The sequence below is a fragment of the Mus caroli genome, unplaced genomic scaffold (assembly GCF_978045245.1).
Source record: "Mus caroli unplaced genomic scaffold, Mus_caroli_1 scaffold_2, whole genome shotgun sequence".
In the NCBI taxonomy this organism is placed as follows: Eukaryota; Metazoa; Chordata; class Mammalia; order Rodentia; family Muridae; genus Mus; species Mus caroli.
The window spans coordinates 120,456,267-120,478,991 of NW_028227257.1; the positions used below are offsets into that span (position 1 = coordinate 120,456,267).

Genomic DNA, 22,725 nt, shown 5'->3' on the forward strand with positions numbered 1-22,725 from the left:
AAATATAAATAAGTACCATATGCAAAGAATGATGTCTTTAGGAGAGCTGAGTGGGTAAGATCAGCGATAAACAGTGATATTCTGACATTCACGGTGCATGCTCTATTGTGAAGGTATAAATGTAAGTGTCTGTGTGTATTGGCTATCATTTTAAAAATACTAAAACAAACGTTTAGGTGTCGGGACATTTTGGCATCCTAAATGAACTGTCTTGATCTGATAGATATTTAGGGAATACTGCACCCTACAAGTTCTAAATATGAATTTTTTCCATGTACATATAGTATGTTCTAAAAGAGTGTATATATTCTCTTACCACAACAAAATTAAAATAGTATCTAACAACAGTGTTAAGCAAATTAGCAATAATCTTAAAATATAACAACAGACTACTAAAGAAATTAGAGAAAAAAGGAAAATTAAAAAAAAAAGTCTGTCCAGATTGTATGAAAATACAGTGCGCTGAAATTCGGAGAAGCAGATCAGTGTGTGCAGAACACAAAGCTCGAGCTGCTTACGTCAGAAAAGAGGATGGCTGCGTGCACAGGGAGTCCTGAGTGACGCAGCGTTGCCTAGACCCCAGATTCAATCCCGGCTCAGAAGCTACTGTAAAGCCAGTGTGACATGTGACAGCACAGGCTTTTATTCCCAGCACTCGGGAGGCAGAGGCAGGTGGATTTCTGAGTTTGAGGTCAGCCTGGTCTACAGAGGGAGTTCCAGGACAGCCAGGGCCACACAGAGAAATTCTGTCTCGAAAAACAAAAAACAAAGAAACAGAAAGAAGAAGCTATAGTGAGAAATACAAAGTAAATCCAATGAAGACAGACAGACAAGAGCAGACATCTGCAGTCCAGAACCAGAAAGTAGAACAGCCAATCTAACTCTGAAAAACAGCACTGACTGATGAACACCAGACAGCGGCGTTGCAAATCTCAGCACCTGGGAGGCAGAGGCAGGTGGATCTCGTTGAGTCCAGGGCAGCCTGGTCTACAGAGTTCCAGGACAGCCAGGGCTGTTACACAGGGAAACTGTCTCAAACAAACAAACAAACAAACAAACACTTTGAGGAAAAATAAATAAATAAATCCTACAATATAATGGGTACAGCATTAAGATTTAAAAGACAGCCTGGCAGTGGTGGCGTACTCCTTTAGTCCCAGCACTTGGGAGGCAGAGGCAGGGGAATTTCTGAGTTCAAGGCCAGCCTGGTCTACAAAGTGAGTTCCAGGACAGCCAGGGCTACACAGAGAAACCCTGTCTCAGAAAAAAAAAGATTTAAAAGACATTTCTAATTCTTATATACTGGTAGCAAACTGTATGTATGTATGTATGTATGTATGTATGTATGTATGTATGTTTGCTTGTTTTAGGGAGGAGGCCCTGGGGATTGAGCCTGGGCTCTCCTGTGCATGCTAAGTGTATGCTTTATGATTTTGTTTTTTAAAATTGTACTAGATAAATAGTACTAGGAATAAGATTTTTTTTTTTTAAAGAAAATAAGGGACACACATGCTCTCTATCTGGAAAATTTTAAACTTTGATCACAGCCTTTACTATATGTACTGCTGAAGAAAAAATAAGCAGAATTTTAAAAATAACCCCAAATAGCAGATACACCATGTTTATGGTTTAATACTCAAGACTATTGAGATGCCACCTCTAACCAAATTGATCACTATAAACAAAACACTCTCAAAATTCCAAATGGGGGATTTGAGAGAATGTGGTAACCTGATTCTAAAATGAATCTGAATGTTAAAGACCAAAACCAAGAGTAAGCCATGCAGTTTTAATGCTATGTGCCACGGGCATTGGGTTTCCACCTGGTGTCTAGGTAGCTCAGTGAGGATATGCATAGAGTACAAAGACTAGATCTTTCCTCACAAAGCAAACAAAAAAATAACACAATGCAAACCCACACTTGAAGTCTAAACTATACATATCCAAGTTAAAAAAAAAAAAATCTTTGCAACCTCCAGATGGGGAAATGATTCTTTTTTAAATTAAAGGATGAACCGTAAAAGAGAAAAATGCATATTAACTTCTTTAAAAAAATCAGGCCATTGAAAAATTCTGAAAGAAATGATGTCAGTGCATGCATTAGTGGAAATCTTTGCAAGTGGACATCTCAAGGGTCTTGTTTGTAGAATGTAGAAAGAACCTGCCCCCCCCCCCCCCGGGCTGGTGAGATGGCTCAGTGGGTAAGAGCACCCGACTGCTCTTCCAAAGGTCCAGAGTTCAAATCCCAGCAACCACATGGTGGCTCACAACCATCCGTAACGAGATCTGGCGCCCTCTTCTGGAGTGTCTGAAGACAGCTACAGTGTACTTACATATAATAAATAAATAAATCTTTAAAAAAAAAAAAAGAACCTCCCCTCACAGTCCACCAATCAGAACAAAATGAGTCACATTAAAAAAGGGGCTGAAATTTTGCGTAGGTTTACCACAAAAAGAGGCTGTATATACAGGTAAACATAAAATATACTTAGCACTATTAGTTGCATAGAAAATTCAAGAGGAGACCGTGTTCATATCCATTAAAGTTGTTACAACTAAAATGATGTCAGCACTGAGTGTGGTTAGACTGTGCACCAACTAAAATGTTCATACACACTGGGAACATTTAAGATGGAAAAGCCTTGGGAGCTGGCTGGAAAGCTGATTAAATGTACCAACAAAATGCCTGGCTCTACCGCTCTGTGGTGGACTACGTGCCAAGAGTTGAGGCTTTGGTTTTTTTTTTCCAAATATGTGCACAGATACAACCTAGGAAAATAGATACACTGGGTTTTTCACTAAGAGGACAGACAGAAAGAGACAAGAGACAGATCAGTGCTGCACACAGAGGAGCCCTGATGATATCGTGCTAAGTGAAAGAAGCCACCATAAGAGGTTGGATTTGTTGGTTCTGTTTATATGAAATATACAGAATAAGTACAAAATAATTTGGTGATTTCTCATTCTTAGGAGAAGAAGGAATTACATGTGTTTTGTGGGTATGAGATTTAACTATATCATAATAAAAATGTTTTATGATTAGGATTGTAATTTCATAACATTATAAACATACTAGATGCCACTAACTTGCTCCCTTTAAAATGTTCTGCTTAATTTTTGCCTGTGTGTGTACATGTATGTTTTTGTGTGGCCTTGAATGTCCAAACACAGAGCCTTGTGCATGCTGAACTGTGTGTTTTACTATTAAGCTATACCTACAAGCCTAACATGGATAATTTTGTAGTGCGTGAATTCCCACATTAAAATACATGCAGAGAGACAAGCTTACAACCAGATGCCTTTACACAGCAAATGAAATAATGTACAGGTCCAAATTCGGTATTGCATCTTGTTACCTTTGTGGAAGAACTGGAGCCCCTGTTTACTGCTGCTGGGAATGCAAAACTCTAAAATAGCTTGTCCATTATGTAAGAAATTGCACATAGGCCTGAGGAGTTAGCTGAGTCAGAAATGTATTTGCCACACAAGCATGGTCTATGTTTAAAAACAAGCAGCATAAGCCAGGCGTGATGGCACACACCTTTAATTCCAGCATGGGGAGGCAGAGGCAGGTAGATCCCCGAGCAAGTCCCAGTCCCAGGACAGCCAGAGCTACACACACAGAGAAGCCCTGTCTCAAACAAACAACAACAGCAACAAGGCAACAATAAACAACAAACAACACACAAGAAACTCAGCCTAACAACAACAAAACACATCCCAGCCCGGTTGTGGGGTTGGGTGGGGTGGGAGGTTGGAGTGGGATGGTGTTGGGAGTGCGGTGGCACAAATACAGGGGGATCCTGGTGGCTGGCTGACTAGACAGTGAGCTTCAGGTTCAGTGAGAGACATTGTTTCAAAAAAGGTGGAGAGTGATTGAGGAAGGCATGTACTGAAAGACCCCCGAACTGGGGAGACCCTCACTCAAGTCTCAGGATCAAGCGCGGATCCAAGGAAGACGCTGAGACCAAAGTCTGAATCACACAAAGCAGTTTAATATAAGCAGAAAAGCGAGCTCAAGCCAACATGTTGGGGTCGAAACTCATACAACCTAGCATAGGGTAGAGGAATCTCGACCCCGACTACAACTTTCATGGGGCTTTTAAAGGAAAAAACCACAAGTGAGGGGGAGGGGGGGAAAATGGAGGTAAGGCCTGCCTATTTTTATCTGCCTAACTATCTGTTGAGCTGGCAAGAACATCGGGTTCATGTCCTACTTTTGGCAGCTGGCCTAGAACATTTGACCATTCTGTGGTTGTTCCAGGAAATGTTTTTCTCAAAACCAACGGCCCTTACCAGCACACCTGGGCCCTGGGTCAAAAGTTTAGTTTCTCATGGCCATCCACTCTTCATTCCCCACTTCTTCTAGTAAATAGCTCTAATCTTAGAGCGAGGCTTCCTCATTTTGTAAGGCCTTATATTGTTGCCTTAAGACCATTACCTGTACTGCACTTATTCTCTCTTTAACAAAATCCGCCATTCTATTGATGACACAGGGACCAAAGGTCAAGATTAATATAATGACAAAAAGGGGGCCAGCAACGGTGGAAAGTAAAGTTGCGTACCAGGGGGATTTGTTGTACCAGCTTTCGAACCAGCCCTGGCTGTTTTCTCTCTCTCTCTTTCTGGCATTGAGGCATTCCCTTAGCTTAGCCATAGAATCTCTTATTACTCCCGAGTGGTCTACATAAAAACAACACTCTTCTTTTAAGGCTGCACATAATCCTCCTTCCTTTAAAAACAGTAAGTCTAACCCCCTTCTGTTCTGCATCACTACTTCAGACAGCGAGGTCAGCGATTCTTCTAATTTTGAGACTGTCTGTTCTAGTGCACTTAGGTCGGTATTCATTGCTGCTCTAAGTTCCTCATAGTACATGGGTTGTCGGATCAGGGCAGTCGTACCAGTCCCTATCCCTGCCGCCATTCCAAGGCCTAATATTACTGCCAGAGTCAAGGTTACAGGTTCACGTTTGTGCCGGGTGCGGTGGTCGAACTCATCAAGGAAGGAATTATCATCATGGTAAATAATTCTGGGGACTAATTGTACTAACACACAATAATCTGAGGAGGCATTAAACACTGCCATGTGTATGCAAGGGGTTAAACCTGATCCGCAAGCCCACCAGGTGTTGGGAGGGGGCACAATATAGCTATTTGAGCCGCTGGAGGGGCTAGCTATTGTCTTATTGCAAAGAGACCGATGGCTAGCAGGCACCTGTCCTAGGCACACACCGGACCCTGACACAGCCGAAAGAGTCAACTTTCGCTGGTTTCCCCATGGACATTGAGAATGATCTTCAGTAGTATTATAATCTCCCCTTTGTGCTATACCTTCATAATAAGGAGGACTGGCAGCAAAACACATCCAACAGGATTGGGTGACGGTAGGGTCAGTCCGATTTAAGGCCAAAAAGGCTCCATCTAAGAGGCCAAAAAGCCGGGCAGATATTGGTGGGATAGGAGAAGGGGAAAGCAAGGCCTCGGGGGTTGGGTTAAAGGGTTTGGGGAGTGGTAACCGTTGGTCCAGTACCGGGTTGGGTCCCACCACCTGAGGGGGGCAAATCTTCTACCCTCAGACGGATCCCAAAGGTGAGCCCAGGGTCATGTCCAGATATATATAAACGCAGGCCCCAGCTATGACCTGAAATCCAGGAGGTGACTTTTTTTCCTGGATCTGTAAATCGTATAGCGAGGGGGTTACACCAGCCATTGTTTTTGCAGACCTCCTTGGCCTGTGGGGATGACGAGTTGTTGTCTACTGAGATATAGTCCCAAGAGGAAGTTGGATTCCAGGCCGCTCGGCCTGTTGTTTCACATCCCCATGAGGCACAATAGTATTCACTTGGACCCCCACACGATCGAGCCCACATGGGGCGATGTGACCCAGGGCAGACATAGAACCCTTCCTTCGGACTGTGGGTTACCTGGGCCAGTTTCATTCTGTTCCAGGCAGTATTGCACCGGGGTGTGCAGGAAGTCAGGGGCTCATCACAGTCTCTAGCACAACCTGGTGTGGTCCCTTTGTCTCCTGAGCAACAGGGGGGTCCCGGGGGAGAGGAGTGCGGAGGATAGTTATCTAGACCCCAATGAGCCTGGCCATGTAAGGCTAGCATGCAAAGGTCTGGCGTGAGGTCGGGCCACCACGTCCACAAAGGATGGGTGCCAGTTACTGACCACACAGTCTCTTTTTCTTCATTCATTACTTCCCATGTCAGCTTCTGTGGCTGACGGGGGTTTTGGTCTGGAGCTGCGCTGGAGGCGCAGCTTAAGAGGATTACCAGTAGGTGCCACGGTCCATTTATCTGCACGGCCGTCTTCATCTTGAACAGGGGCCTTCTTGACATGCGAGGCGTGTATCCAAGCGGCTACTCCGTCCACTTTTACAGCGGTGGGAGTTGTCAATAACACCAGGTAGGGTCCTTTCCACCGAGGCTCAAGGCTGCCTGCTCGATGTCGTCTGACTAGGACTTGATCACCGACCTGGAACCCGTGGGGCACTGCGGTGGTCCCTGGGGCATAGGCTTCTTTGATCTGGTCCCAAATCTGGGTTCTGATCACTTCTAGAGCCTTTAAATGAGCAAGCAAAACAGAAGGTAAGGTAGAGCCCGAGTCTGGAACCAATGTCCCGCCAGTCTCTGTTAAGGGGGGCGGTCCCCCGTAAAGAATCTCAAAAGGGGTGAGTCCGAAGCGTCCAGGTGTGCTCGGGACCCGGAGGAGCGCAAAGGGAAGGAGGGCCACCCAGTCCTTTCCGCAGGTCTCGATGGCCAATTTGGTCAAGGTCTCTTTTAGAGTTCTATTCATTCTCTCTACCTGTCCTGAGCTATGAGGGCGATAGGCACAATGTAATTTCCAATTAACGCCCAACTGTGCGGCCAACCCCTGACTTAGCTCGGCAACAAAGGCAGGTCCTTTATCAGACCCAATTACTTTGGGAATCCCAAACCTGGGTAGTATCTCCTCGAGGATCTTCTTAGTCACCACCTGTGCGGTCTCAGATTTGGTGGGGAATGCAACCCATCCGGAAAAAGTGTCTATGAACACTAATAGGTACTTGTTACCATACATTCCCGGTTTGATCTCGGTGAAATCAACCGAGAGGCTTATAGAAAATCTGATTGCACTCTAGACCCCAGAATAGACAGAAGACAGGAAGGAAGGCAGAAGAAACACTAAGAAATCCTCACCTCTCAAAAACAATCAGAAATAGAGAGCACGCCTGAGATGGGAGAAGTACCAGTAAGATGGAAAACACTTCCCTAAATATGATTTTGCTCCAATTAGTTAAATGCAAAAGCAGTCTACTGTGGAAAAAGCCTGAGACCCCTCTGTAGTATAATCTGTGTGGTATAGGACCTTAAAACAACATCGAGGTTGGGGCCAACAGGAAGGCACATGCCTCCAAGCCTACAACCTGAATTTGAACCTCTGGACCTACACATTCCAAGGAAGAGAAGCCATTCCCACAAGCTATGCTGACCTTCACATGCAGTCTACCACTCACCTGCACCACACACACAAAATAAAATGTAAACAAAAATCCCTAAGGTCAGCACTATACAGCTGAGACAAAAGCACACAGCCCTCTAGCCTGACACTCACTAAAGACAAAGCAGTGGTAGGCAGTCTCCTGCTGGAGGAGTTTCTAGGCAAATAGAAGCTACCCATTACAACGCTACCCATTACATTTATACCCTGACAGAAATAGAGCACACAGATACAAACTAGGATAATTAAGATCACACCTACTTAGAAGGCTGAAGATGATTACAAAACCCTCCAAATGTGGGCCAACTAGAAGACTGTTCAATCCCCAGAATCCACACGTTGGAAAGAACGGGCTCCCACAGGTGGTCCTCTATTATGTACACACAATAAAAGTTTTAAAAAGAAAACTAACCTTAAAGTGTTATGGAAACATTGGTTTCCAAAAAAAGATGAAGACAACTTCACAGAAATATTTGAAATGACCTTTTGACAACTTAAGGTAGAAAAAAATCCACAAAGATACTAAAGCATGTTTAAGAATAGAAGCCAGAAAATGTTACAAAGAGTGCAATTCAATGCACAGAAGAGGAGCCAGGCAGAGTTCTCATCTTAACTGCAGAGAGCAGATCTCTGCAGATTATAAAAGCACTGTGTACTCTGCTCAGGCGTGTGCACTTAGGAGTCTCAACTTCCAAGCTGTTCTAGAACTTTCAGAAATAAAATAACTGGTATTCCAACAAAACTTTTATCTGTTTAGCATTAACAAATTCACTTATATAACCCCTGCACTTTTTGTGATGCTAAAAGGTATTTAAAGTGAGTTTCAGCCAGGCATGGTGGCGCACGCCTTTAATACCAGCACTCGGGAGGCAGAGGCAGGCGGATTTCTGAGTTCGAGGCCAGCCTGGTCTACAAAGTGAGTTCCAAGACAGCCAAGGCTACACAGAGAAACCCTGTCTGGAAAAACCAAAAAAAAAAAAAAAAAAAAAAAGTGAGTTTCACTGTTTGTGGGTGCCCAACCCCCCCTTTACAGGAAGTCAATGCTACAAATATTTAGAAGCTACTCCAGATTTTCAAACAAGCTCAGTTAACAAACAGAAGTGCCCTGCCCCCCAAGCTAGCTAGGCAACCAATCAAGATACTGGAAGAGAATCTGGCTCCAAAACAGTATTGAGGCAGAGGCAGGTGGATTTCTGAGTTCCAGGCCAAAGTAAGTTCCAGGATGGCAAGGGCTACACAGAGAAATGACCTAAAAACCAGAGGGAGAGGAACGTGAATTACTCAGTAATGCTAATAAACTAATGAGTCTTAATGATTTATTTCCCTTTTACTCCAGGAAATTGAGAGCAAGGAGTAAGATGGTTTTAAAGAATGGAGGCAGATGCTCAGCAGTTAAAAGAGAGCTTCCCAGAGGGCTGGAGAGATGGCTCAGCAGTTAAGAGCACCAACTGTTCTTCCAGAGGTCCTAAGTTCAACTCCCAGCAAGCGCATACTATCCTATCCCATCGCTTTCCACCCGTTAGCACTACTCTTCCAATTAACAGTAAACTCTGGAGCATTGAATAATAACGCACACCTACAATCCCAGCACTCAGGTGTAATGCAGGAAGATCATGAGTGCATGGGTAACATGGTAAGACCTTCTCTCAAAAACCAAAAACCAGGAGACAGGGAGATGATGGGCCAGCAGTTAAGAGGACTTGCTGCTTCAAGACTGGAATTCAGAAACTCACACCAATGGAAGGTGGCTCACAAATGCCCTAACTCCAGTTCCAAGAAGAAACCTGACCCTCTCCCCTCTGGTATCTCGATATAGACAGACAGACAGACAGACACACACACACACACACACAATGATTAAAAAAAAAAAAAAAGAGGTAATAGAAAACAGGTGAAGAAAGAGTTTTGTTACCTGTTACCTGCTTATGGGAACCATTTTGTTTGAACCCTACCACAAGCTGCCTGTCAGTGTAAAACTTGGATTTTCACTTACCCAAATTTGGAAAGCTGTGAATTTACAAAGCAGAGAAGTACCAGCACAACTCAGAAGAAGTTGTTTTTCTTCTTTTTTTTTCAGTATTGGGAGTTTTAACTTGGAAACTCACAATGTTAAGCAAGCACTGTACCACTGAGATACAACCTGAACAATTTATTTGAGTCAAGCATAAGTGGCTTGTGCCCTAACACCAGCACTCAGGAGGCTAGCTGACTTCTGAGTTCAAGGTTAAAGTGGTCCATGTAGTTAGCTTAACGCCAGCCAGAGCTGTACAGTGAGACCCTATCTCAAAAACAAATACAACCAAACTACTGTGTTGGGACAGGTCTCACTAGGTTGGCCCAGAATGGCCCTGCAGCTGTCCTCCTTTCTTTCTACCTCAGCCTCAAGCTGGACTGAAAGGCTGGGTCACACTAAGCCTGACCCTAAGCTGTGATTGATTCTGCTTCCTCCTCTATCACTCTGCAGATCACTGTGTCCTACTAATGTCCTAACAGTTTCACTCGGGTATGTCAAGTCAGACAGTAACATAGTAGACATAACCCATAATCCTAGGCCAACAAAAAGACCCAGTCCATCCATATCAGCCGAGGTTGTCTCCTACACCTAAGCCTTTCCCTGTATTCTAATGCACTTAGTAATACAAACTTAATTCATTTACTACTTTCCTTCCAAACCAAGACACTCAAGTTTTGCAGGAAATAAACTGACCACTACCTAATTTTTAGCACACACCAAATTCAAATATTTTGTAGAAAAATGGTAGAATGTAGGAAGCTTTGAAATCTCTGTGTGGTGTAAGTCTGTATTTAATCTCGAATGCCTAAGTTTTTCACCTACAAAATGGTGATAATGCTTTCAAAAGTGTATTGTAAGATTAGCTGACACAGCACATATTGAACAAATACTAGTTTTTAATGAAACAATACTAAGAGAGCTAGTAATTTCACATAAATAGCTCAAAAAGTATACTGGCTTTTTTTCTTTTTTTAACTTGGTGTATATGAGTACATTGTCACTGTCTTCAGACACACCAGAAGGCACCAGATTCCCTTACAGTGCTTGTAAGCCACCATGTGGTTGCTGGAAATTGAACTCAGGACCTCTGGAAGAACAGCCAGCATTCTTAAACTGCTGAGCCATCTCTTCAGCCCAGCTTATTATTTGATATTTGCCTTTATCATATACTAAAAGACTTTAAGAATCACTCAGGGCTATATACAATTCATTCTCTGCAAAGATACTTTTACAAATTTAGTTACTGTAATATCTCTGGTAGAGGACTGGGTTTGGTTCACAGCACCTACATGGCAGCTCAGTCATTCTTACTCCAGGTCCAAGGGATGTGATGCATCCTTTTGACCTTGCTGGACTCCTACACACATGGTGCACACATACAGAGCCAAACACGTAAAATAAATGAATACCTCTTACAAAGGGGGTGGGGTCGGGGGTAGGGCTATAGCTCAGTTGGCAGAATACTTATCTAGTGTGCAGAAATACATGAAATGTGCAGCTGAAAATCCTAGCTTATACTCTCAGCACCTAGAAGAGGCATGTGTATTAAAAAGTCAAGGTATTTCTCACTTGCGTAAGGCCAGCCTGGGCTAGAGACTCTTGTGTTAAAAAATAAATGAAGGGGAAATTGCCCAACATGTAAACATTTTCTGCTCAAGAAAGAAGACCTGAGTTTGGATCTGCAGCACCCACATAAAAAAGCAAATTATGGTAACACACATCTGAGCTGTGAAACTAAGACAAGAAGATGCCAAGGGCTAGCCTAGCTCACCAATCTATCCCATGACCAGTGAGTTCCAGGTTCATTTAGAAACTGTAAAGACTTTATCTCAAAAAACAAGGTGGAAGGTGGTAGAGACAGTCAAGATACCAGACACTGACCTCTGGCTTCCACACACAAGCACATGGGCTTGAGGACCCCCACACACAAAACATACATAGCTGTTTATAACCTTGGCTTCTACAAAGTAAATACCAAATGATGCTGTGCTTATAAAGACTAAGATGACGTCACATTCACAAAATAGAGTTTAGATCACCTGATCTGTGTGACTTAAATTTCCTATTAAATTCTTATACATACAAAAAAGAAAGAAAAAGTAACTTCCACATACCAATCAACAATGTAAACAAATTCTCATTACTCAGTCAGATGTATCTACTTACCACTTCCTGTATTAATTATTTTAAAGCAACTGCAATGATGGCATTGTAAAGAATGTACATTCTTAAAATGACCTAAATCTGTGGCAAACCAGAAGCTACAGCTATGCCTTTCTCCCGTACCTTAGTCTGAATGTGTCTTTGCAATGCCATGATGATGGTCTAGATAGAACACAGCCAACTTTCCCTTTTCTTGTCTCCCCCTTAGGTGTAAATGTGCACTGTAAATGATACTGTACGATTTGAAAATGTCCTAAGAGGCCTTATAGCTTCCATTTTCATTCTTCAAATGCTACTCTGAAACATCATACCATAAGAGATCACATGGAATATCAAGATCCAAATGTCAACCAACACCACTATGAGGCAGGAAAGCTAAATGTGGCCAAATGAGGGAAGAAATTTGAGACACAAACTTCTGGGGTCTTTTAGAAAAATCTCTTTGAATACTTAGCTATCACATACTTACAGTATTCCTAATATTTTATGGTATTTTAAAACTAATTTTGGAATATGAAAACTTAGCATCATCATTGGAAAATATAAATGATCTTGTCTATCAGTTCTACAGCACTTAACCTTTTGAATTGAATTTGCTATTTGGGTGACACAATTCGATCTTCATTCAGCAACTGCAAACCAATTGAGTTCTTCATGCCAACTGAGAAATACGTGATTACTAGCTTTTACAAGCTGAGCCTCTCTACAGCTGCTGGCAAAAATGAGCACAGGGGAGCAGGTGATTTTAAAACTTGCCGTTCAAACTTATCTCGTCTAACCAGTAGTCAGAGGAAATATACTTGAGAACAGGTAAAACCAGCTTTGGCCACATTAAGTTCATGTTAGTGTAGAAAATTAAAAATCACAAACATCAAATCTCAGTCTACTGTCAAATTATAAAGCAATTTTACCATTTATACTCAGTTCTTTTGGATTCAATCTCAGCAACTTTACTAATAATTTTTGTAAAAACAAAACAAAAAATAGATAACTGGATTAACTCCAACAGAATTCTCCTTTCGTGATCTAAGAACTTTAGTAGGAACTTGTTCCTTTTTAGGTTGTGATCTAATTTGGCCCAGTGCTGATCTACAGTCTACCAGCTCATGACTTAATTTGTTGCTTAAAGGTATATACAAGCTTTATATATAAAGCTTGATGCAAGCTTATACACTCTACTTAAGTATTCCCAGGTATTTTACAGACACACAGAAGAATGTGTCAACAAAGATAAAGATAGTTTTACTTGGGTACAACAGCTCTTTGGCACAGGGCACTAAACTTTCTAATTTATTACTCCAAGTCTTCGCTGCTAAGCTCTAACTTTCCTTCATTACCTTTCCACCACAGGAAGCCCTGTCACCTCCCAAAACAGCACATCATCACAGCAGGTCCTAGCCAAGCACTCTACAGTTGTCCGTACAGTATTTACAGTAAGGAAGGCAGTAAGGTGCATGTTTACGCGTTGGTCTGATGACTAAACTGTGAGTTGTTGGAAGATGTTGCGTCAAGCTCATTCCTGCAAAGGGAAGTTCTAACCTGGTAACCAAACAACGCTTATACTACTTGATAAATTTTCCACTCGACCATTACTTTCCTAAAATATATTAAAACGTGGATATAACATGACAGGTGTGTGAGATGGATATGGAATAACATTTGACTGCATAAAGGCTACAGATGGCTTACATTCAAGTTCATTATCCAAAACCTTCATGTAGAACACAGAAAAATCTGTGAAGTTATATGAGAAAACCACCTTCCTTATTCAAGACACCTGACCTGGGTTGAGGTGTCTTGAACATAGCTCAGAGAGCAAACGCTCAGCATGCCCTGAGACCCTACACTGCGGAAGACAATCTGACCCATCATGTAACTGAAAATAAGGTACTAGGGGACACTGAATTGCCTTATATACATATAGGAAACTGTCAGATAATGAAAAAAAAAATCTACGGGTATGAGAGAAAGGGGGGGGTGCGGGATGGAGGTGGATGGTATACCAAACATCTAGGGCAAAACTAGAACTGTGTGGTGGTGTTGGATCTGGTGGCACAGCCCAGCAATCCCGGAGCTCTGAAGGCTTAGGCAAGAGTATCTTACGTTAGAGGTGGGTCTGGATAACATCATGAGTTCAGTGCCAGCGGGAAACACAAGGTAAGAGCCCTCTAATCAACCCATAAAAACATGAAGCTATAGGGACACAACTCACAAAGTCCAAGTTTCGTTCTGACCAGAATGCTTGATAAAACTGGTGGTAAATTCCTTCTGTTTGGAGTCATTAAAAATCCACAGTATAAGTATTATGCCCTGTAGTGTGCCTGATGACTGCTCACACACTATCTCCTTAAAAAAGGCATCCCAGGAGTCGGGGGTGGAGGGGACTCATCTCAACTAGGAGATCTGAAGAGGTAAAATAACTATGGCCATGGCGATGCCAGAGTTTCTGGTTCCATTGCGACTGCCTCAGCACAACTGCTGCTACACACACACACACACACACACACACGAGCTCCTCAAAAGGAAATACTGACCCCATTTCGGGTTATCTTGTGAGACTACTATTGTTTAATTTGTCAATCAGGACGGTATCTCGGTACTCACCCCTACGTTCTGGATATAAACGGGGTGGGGGTGGGGGGGTGGAGGTAGAAGGGACTTAAGAAATAAGGACACTTAAGACAATTAAAAAAAAAAAACACTGGACACCGCTGCGTCAGGCCCCACACAGCGACCCCCGCTCCGGGCGGGCGATGCTGGGCAGGCGGCCCACGTGCCGTGCCCTCCTGGCCACCGAGTGCCTGCCCCTAGCCCGATGGACATCTCCGCCCCGCAGTCCCGCACGGACTCCCACAAAGACAGGTGGTGTCCGGGAGAAAGATGTCTTGCTCCATCTTTGGATAACAAAAAGCTTTGTGAAGCAAGCATAAAATCTATTACTGTGGATGGAAATGGGAAACCTTTTGCAGTTGTCCTGTATCCAGACTTTCAAGAAGAGACAATACCTCTTCAAAGACTTCAAGAAGTAAAATCAACTAAAGATTACTCCAGAAGTCTTATATTTGATGATGAAGATTTAGAAAAACCTTATTTCCCAGATTGAAAAATTCCATCTTTGGCTAGTGCTTTTCAATTATCTGAAGATGGAGACTCAATTCCTTATACTATTAATAGGTACTTGCGAGATTACCAAAGGGAGGGGACTCAGTTTCTCTACAGACACTACATCAAGGGAAGAGGGTGTATTCTTGGTGATGACATGGGACTTGGAAAAACAATACAGGTTATTTCATTTCTGGCTGCAGTTTTGCATAAAAAGGGAACTCGTGAAGATATTGAAAATAACATGCCAGAGTTTTTACTAAAAAGTATGAAAAAGAAGCCGCCTTCTACAGCTAAAAAGATGTTCTTGAATAGTCGCTCCTCTATCTGTCCTCTACAACTGGAAGGATGAACTGGATACCTGGGGATATTTCAGAGTTACTGTTTTACATGGTAGCAAAAAAGACAATGAGCTGCTTCCTTTAAAGCAGAGGAAATGTGAAATTGCTCTGACGACCTATAAAACACTGCGCTTGTGTCTGGAGGAGCTTAACAGTTTGGAATGGTCAGCTATTATTGTAGATGAAGCTCATAGAATCAAGAATCCAAAAGCCCGAGTTATGAAGGCTGTGAAGTGTAAGGTCCGCATTGGCCTCACTGGTACTATCCTTCAGAACAACATGAAGGAGCTGTGGTGTGTCATGGACTGGGCTGTGCCAGGACTTTTAGGTAGCAGGATTCACTTCAAGAAGCAATTTTCTGACCCAGTGGAACATGGCCAGAGACACACAGCAACAAAAAGAGAACTTGCTACTGGTCGAAAAGCTATGCACAGGCTTGCAAAAAAGATGTCTGGCTGTTTTCTCAGGCGTACCAAGACTCTTATCAAGGGTCAGCTGCCTAAGAAAGAAGACCGGATGGTGTATTGTTCTTTGACAGACTTCCAGAAAGCTGTCTACCAAACAGTGTTAGAAACAGAAGATGTGGCTCTGATCCTCACATCCTCTCAGCCTTGTACCTGTGGCAGTGGCCAGAAGCGCAGAAAGTGTTGTTACAAGACCAACTCACGGGGTGACACAGTGAGGACCTTGTGCCTTAGTTACCTGACCGTGCTTCAGAAAGTAGCTAACCATGTTGCACTGCTGCAGGCTGCTAGCACCTCCAAACATCAGGAAACAATTATCAAGAGGATATGTGATCGGGTATTTTCCAGATTCCCAGATTTTGTGCAGAAAAGCAAAGATGCAGCCTTTGAAACACTTTCTGACCCTAAATATAGTGGGAAAATGAAGGTCCTCCAGCAGCTTTTGAATCATTTTAGGAAACAAAGAGATAAGGTTCTTCTCTTCTCCTTTTCCACCAAGCTGCTGGATGTGCTGCAGCAGTACTGTATGGCCTCGGGCCTCGATTACCGGCGACTCGATGGAAGCACAAAGTTCGAGGAAAGGCTCAAGATTGTGAAGGAGTTTAACAGTTCACAAGATGTGAACATTTGTCTTGTCTCCACAATTCCCTTAGAAGATCGTTCCCCTAATTAGCAGAGGACTTTTTTGAGCTCCCTGGGGTGTCTGAGACGAATCCATGCCTGGTTTCCCCATCAGGAGCCTACCTGGAACAGCTGGAAGGTTATTAATCAGGGCTGGTGAACTAGGTCTCAATTTTGTTGGTGCCAACGTTGTTATATTATTTGATCCAACTTGGAATCCAGCCAACGATCTTCAAGCTGTTGACAGAGCGTATAGGATTGGACAGTGTAGAGACGTTAAAGTGCTTAGGCTAATATCCTTGGGGACAGTGGAGGAGATCATGTACTTACGACAGGTCTACAAGCAGCAACTTCACTGTGTGGTGGTTGGAAGTGAAAATGCCAAGCGATACTTTGAAGCAGTACAAGGATCAAAAGAACATCGAGGAGAGCTCTTTGGTGTCCACAACCTCTTCAAACTAAGAGGGAAGGCCAAGTGGAAGCTGGCATCATGACAGCCACAACATGGTTGAAAGGGGAACCTTCAGCACAAGAACTAGAAACACCTAGAGACCCTGACTGTCAAGAGCCCACAGATGTTTGTGAGCTCTACAGCGACATCAGTGATGAGGAGTCGGTGGGCCATTCCCTGGGAAAGACTGATCAACACAAAGTCTCTGACACCAGTAGAACTCCAGGCTTCCCAGCACAGCTCACTTTGCTACAGTGTGGATTCTCTAAGTTGTTTGAGGCAAAGTATAAGTCAGGCCAGGATGGCGATGGAAACCCTGTCTCCAGTGACGGAAGTTCTGATGAGCAACCCATGTGTCTTTCTGCAGAAGCCAGACAGGCTGCTCGTCAAAAGACTTGGGACTCTGTTTGTACTTCAGAACATCAGAAATCAGATAACATCCAAACTCCAGATGAAAAATGTGTTTCTGATAAAAGTGAGAAGGCTTTAGAACAGAATGTTTCTTCTGAATCTGATGATGAGACAAAGGATCACCGCACAGCTGGACATCATTGCATGGGACAGGGTGACACAGAGTCAGAAGACAGTGATGTCATCTTTCCTACACAGTATCCCACTCAGAGAACCCCCAAGAACCATAGACGCTTTAAGCTGCTGTTAGGTGAATCTGAAGATTCTGAAACAGAAAACCCTGTGAAAGTAAATCATGGTGATGGCAGACAGAACAGTGGCAGAGGAAATGGACCAGTTTCAAATCTCTTGTGTCTCAAGAACATGACCTCAAAATCTGTTAGGAAAAGAAAAGGTACAGATGATATTAGCGATGAGTCTGATGACATTGACATGTTCCCCAAGTCAAGAATAAGAAAGCAAAGAGCCACTACTTCCTGGAAATTTAAGAGAAAAAAGGAAAACAAAAGGAAACTTGATAATTCTCCTGTAACAGCAAAGGAAGCAAATCAAGTGTGTGCAGCAGATGGGACCGTAGCTCTCAGGTTATTGAGGATTTTTCATCCTTAGATGACAATTTATCTGTCAGCCACTTGAGTTTCACTAAACTAAGTCACAGAACAGAAACTGTAAAAGATAAAATCAGCTTGTCCCCCAAGCTGCCTGGCCCAGATAAGAAAAATAACACTTTTATATCAAGAAAACCACCAAGTTTTCTAAATGAAGGATTTGTCAGTCAAGAGCAAATATGCAACTCAATGGATAAAATATTAGATGGTGTTCAGGAAGTGGCATATATCCACTCAAATCAGAATGTGATCGGCTCAAGCAGAGCTGAGAACCACATGAGCCGATGGGCAACACGTGATGTATTTGAGTTGAAGCAGTTTTCCCAGCTCCCTGCTAATGTCGCTGTTTGCAGTTCTAAGACATACAAAAATCAGGTGAAGGCAAACATAGTGTCACCTACAGAGAAAGATCAACCACCAAGTGATGGAGGCATTTCCTCTCCTCTGTACGTATCCCACCCTGTAATCCAGAAAAAGAAAGATGTATATCGAACTAACCACACTACCTTCATCATTGGAGAAACACCAAGAGGAATCCGCAGAAAGCAGTTTGAAGAAATGGCCTCTTACTATAAGCTGCCTGTAAAGGAGTTTGCTGAACAAGTTACTAGGGCCACATCTGAAGAGCGACAGAAAATGCTCAGAGACTTCTACAGTCTTCAACACCCAGAGGTAAAGGAATTCTTTGTGGATTCTGCTTCAGAATTGATAAAATCTGTCCACAAGAAAGAAGAGAAGGTGAGAAATAAATCTAAAGAAAAAGAATCTCTCTTAAAAGAAAACCCCTCAAATGATAGTACTTTATCATGTTATGATTCCACCGACAAGATATCTCAAGTTCACAACCGAAAAATATGTGAAGGGAAATCAGTCAGGCCTCAGAGTCATGGTTTCCATAGAGAGGACACATTTCCTAGTGATGCAGAGATTAACAAATCACCTGTCAGCTTTACTGAAGAGATTCACAGTGAGAGAAAGGACCACACACTCAAGGATACCATAACAGTCTTCTGTCCAAACAGCAACCCTGAAGCCCTGGAGTCAGAGCTAGAAAAGTCCCCGGGACATCAGTGGGACCTCACAGGAGCAAGCAGTTCAAGAAACAGACCACCTTCCAAGTTGAGAAACAAAAGGGTAGAAAACCCAGGGTCAGAAAACACTCCTGTGGATGGCTTACTTGGTGACACCTCTGTTCTTAACGACCTCTTTAAAAGCCATGGGGAAGGTCCCACACAGCTGCCAAAGAATGTTCTTTCAGGGCCTGTGGCAAAAGCAAAGCAGAAACCAAAAGATTTCTGGGACATCTTGAATGAACAGAATGATGACAGTCTCAGCAAACTCACTGACTTGGCAGTGATAGAGACACTGTGTACCAAAGCACCCCGCACCTCAGCCTCCAAAAGGAAAGATGAGCTGGAAGCTTCCCTTTGGAAAGCAAACGAGAAGTTTTTGTGGAAGACATTTAGCTCAGATGTTGACGATGAAAGCATAAGCAATACAGAGAGAGAGTAGGACGTGGACGTGCCATTAACCTAGATATTGATGAGCTGCTGGCCCTGACTATGGATGTTCATGTATGGGGCACACTGAACATTTGTTTACAAACTTGTGTATTAAATTATTGCTTTAGTATAATCTAAACAGCCTAGCATGTTATCATGGGTTCTTTCCCTAATACCTGTTTTAATCATTAACACTCATGTATGTAGTTTATGTAGTCCTGGAGGTCAAGCCCAGGACTTTATGCAAGCACTCTGGGCAACTGAGCTACATCTCCTGCCCCAGATTTGGTCTTCAGAACAAATGTAATTGTATCATATTGTAACTTGTCATAACTATTATTAACTGGGCATCTTCCCTCCTGTGTGATTCCGTGGCCTTACATGAGTGACTTGCCCATTCATTATCTGAAAGATAACTGACACACAGCCTTCCACTTTTAAACTCCAGAATGCCCCAAAGTCAAGTGGCAGCCACTGCCCTCTCCTCATTGGTATTGGGAACTTACTGTTTTCCTTCTTCCTTGGAATTATGTTCTATTACTATTATTTTAGATAAAAGTTATAATGAGGACTCAATAATGAGGACTCAATGTATGGTATTATGTTAAAAGTGCTAATTTTTATAACCACTCGGAGTTTGTATGCTGTGGTGCTAAAGAAATGGGATTTTTATCTTTGGCCAGGACACCGATGCCTTAACTTTTCACATTACTACGATTTAGCAAATATAAAGAAAGATTTATAGCCTAACTTTGTATTTCTTAAGTAAAAGGAAATGAATAAACATTTGATTTTAATTGAAAAAAAAAAAAACACAAAAACTACAGAATGGGGTGTGACCCGGACCCGCTCTTCAAACTGTTTCCACACTGGTCGTGACGTCGTATTTATGACCCACACGGATTCCCACCCCCATATACCAACACGTACTTTTGTGGGGGGGTGGGGAAGGAGGATGTTCACTGGAGTGGTTTCGGGGTGGATGTGTGTGTGTGTGTGTGTGCGCGCGCGCTCTTCACTACGCAGTTTCTCCAAGGTGAGGGTGCATTTTACTACTCACACCTTGCGTGTCTAGAGTCGGCCCCTTACACCCGAGTCTCGCCCCGGGTCAGGAGAGTCAGCCTTCCTGCCTCACATGCCCGTGTCACGCCACTGCCGGTGCGGGGCCACCGAGAGGCCTACCGACCTCCACCTACTCCGAGGGGACTGGTGGAAACCGACCGAAATCTCGGGTGGGACGACCCCACACTACGGCCGCCCGGCGCCGCGGGTCCCCACGGGACGCGCACCATCCGCCCGCCCTGCCCCCGGGGTCCCGGGTGGGGGTGGGGGTGGCTCGCACTCCAGCGCTCCCCTCCCCCCCCCCCCCCCCCGCCGCTGCCGCCGCTCTTTACCCTCTTCCACCGAGCACTCCGCCGCAGGGAGTGTCGCGCTCCCCGCAGCCACACCGCCGCCGCCTTCCTCGCTAGGCTCGGCTCGGCTCTCGGGATACCGGCAGAGAAGTCGGCGAGGAAGCACGATAGCGGCCGCTTCTCCCGATGCACCTCAGAAGTGGCCGCCGCCGTTGGCAGCCCCGCCCTTCCTCCTCCCCCGCCCCCTGCGCGCTCGCTCGCCCGCTTCTCGCGAGAGCCGCGCGGCGGCGGCGGCGGCGCTGGCGGCGCTGCGGGGGAGCCGGGAGCTGCGGGCGGGCTAGACGTGCCCCGCCGCGGGGTGGTGCTCTGACTGCGGCAGCCGTTGACGGCCGCCTCGGGGGAAGCTGCGAGGCGCCACGGTAAGCGGCCGCAGAAGGTCGGCGACGTGCGGGCGCCCGGCGCGGCGCGGCGCGGGAGGCCGGGCGGGCGGGCCGGTCGCCGCCCGGAGTGCGAGGGGCTTCGGCGCCCGCCTGGCTCCCGCGCCCGCCGCGGGCCCCTGGCAGGCCCGCCGATCCGGGTCCCGCCCGGCTGGTTGCGGGGGTGGATTTTGTTTTCTCTGCGCTCGGCAAGTGGCGCAGGGACTGTTTACGGAATGGAGTCCGACGCTGCCTTTCCCCCACCTCCCCTCGAGCCTCCCTGGCGCGTCCTCCCTGCCCAACCTTGTAGGATTTGACAGCTCTCCCTCCACCTACTACAGCCTTCCGATTGACTCCTACACCCTGCTGCTGGCAGTTTCCCTGGAGTAAATAAGTTGTAGCGACGGGGTATTTGGACGATCACTTCCGAATCTTTAAAAAAAAAAAAAAATCGGGCTTTTTAAGCTCTGAGAGCGCTGCTACAGGTTTTGCAGCAGACATTCACTTATTTAGAAAGAGCGAGGGAATCTGTGACGTAGTCTGAGGAATACGAGAAGAAACTTTCAGAAACCACGGTGAATGTGGTTAAACTAAGATGTAAATGAGGACTAAGAAATGCAAGAGAGTATGGGAAAAGCCACAAATTATGTGGCGTTTCAATGATGGACCAAAACGCAAGTTATTTAACGGTAAGTTCTTACTGAAACTTGGAAGCACAGGGAGGGCACTTGGGTTTTTAAGTGACTTATTTGATTTAAGGGTGTTTGTTTCAAAGAATAACTCGGATCTACATAATTCCACTAAGTGACTAAGTGAAATGCCATATATATATATATATATATATATATGTATATATACGTATGTGTGTGTATATATATATACATATGTGTGTATATATATATATATATATGGCATTTCATATATATATATATATATATATGGCACACACATATGTATATATAATTCCATCTGATCAATGTGGAATAGCAGTCAGTAATCATCTCTCATTTTTCTTCACACATCACTATAATAAATTTCGTACAAACTTAAGGGTTTGGGTTTTTTTTTTTTAATTTTGTTAAAGTTGACACCCAGGTGTCATCCTTTTAGGACATGTAGTAGACAAAGTGTCTGGTAAAGGATAAAATTAAGTACACATTACTTTTGAGGAGATTTAATTTGTCCTTTTAAGAGAAATAATTGTTCTATTCTGTTGGCCGTGTAACACCCTTAAGAGTCAGAATTCATGAGTTCATATCTCAGCACTTTGTCTGATTACCTTTGTCTTCAGCAGTTCTTTAATGCTGCTAAGAATTCCTTAACCCAGGCTTCTTCCTGTGGGTTAGGGAACCCTAACCCGCCATGCTCCCCAAACTTCATGGTGGTGTTGAAAGGATTAAATGAGGGGATCTGTCAGTTCTTAGAACATAGCAAGCATTCCATAATTGTTAACAGTTACGTTATGTGTCTAAGCCACCACTCGGCCTTTCTGGAACTTAACCTTGTGGAGACTCCTTGAACATCTCTCCCAGTTTATTTTGTGTTAAGAGGATCGACTGCACCATTTTCCTGAGCTATAGTAGACAAACGTGGTAGTGGGAACTTCTCTACAGAACCCCTGACTCTGACAAGGACAGTGCAGGTGTTGGCCGATTATGGTTTCGTCTCCTCTCAGTGCTGAGGATTCTATGAGAGGTGAGTGTGGTGCCAGCTTCCTCTGTGTGTGTGTGTGTGTGTGTACGTGGAGGGGTGCTGGCCACTAGAGCCTGTGTGAAGGTCAGGGGGCAGCTTGTGG

At 44.1% G+C, this 22,725-nt stretch overlaps 3 protein-coding genes across 23 annotated transcripts in view; 2 read left to right on the forward strand and 1 right to left on the reverse strand.

The window, feature by feature from the left end:
* The window catches only part of Baz2b (bromodomain adjacent to zinc finger domain 2B), a 390,581-nt gene that overhangs the window by 51,181 nt on the left and 316,675 nt on the right, over positions 1-22,725 (forward strand). For 19 of the 21 annotated variants that reach the window (XM_085834859.1, XM_085834860.1, XM_085834861.1 and 16 more), the window contains exon 1: positions 20,811-20,933. The exons of 1 other annotated variant lie outside the window; for it this stretch is intronic. The gene's annotated coding sequence lies outside the window, so the exon portion shown is untranslated. Of the gene's footprint in view, positions 1-20,810; positions 20,934-22,725 lie in introns of those variants that run through there. One more of the 21 variants, XM_085834858.1, reaches the window with a different exon arrangement.
* LOC147005910 (uncharacterized) lies at positions 5,902-22,294 on the reverse strand. The gene is made up of 3 exons (XM_085828445.1): positions 22,288-22,294; positions 20,557-21,155; positions 5,902-6,567 (listed from the first exon to the last, which is right to left on the reverse strand). Exons 1-3 carry the CDS (start codon positions 22,292-22,294, stop codon positions 6,193-6,195), a joined length of 981 nt encoding a protein of 326 aa, XP_085684571.1. The 3' UTR covers positions 5,902-6,192.
* LOC147005911 (DNA excision repair protein ERCC-6-like 2) lies at positions 14,478-19,172 on the forward strand. Its single transcript, XM_085834886.1, is given in 5 exon segments — positions 14,478-15,074; positions 15,076-16,214; positions 16,342-16,649; positions 16,652-17,617; positions 17,620-19,172. Coding segments are annotated over 5 exon segments (4,563 nt in total).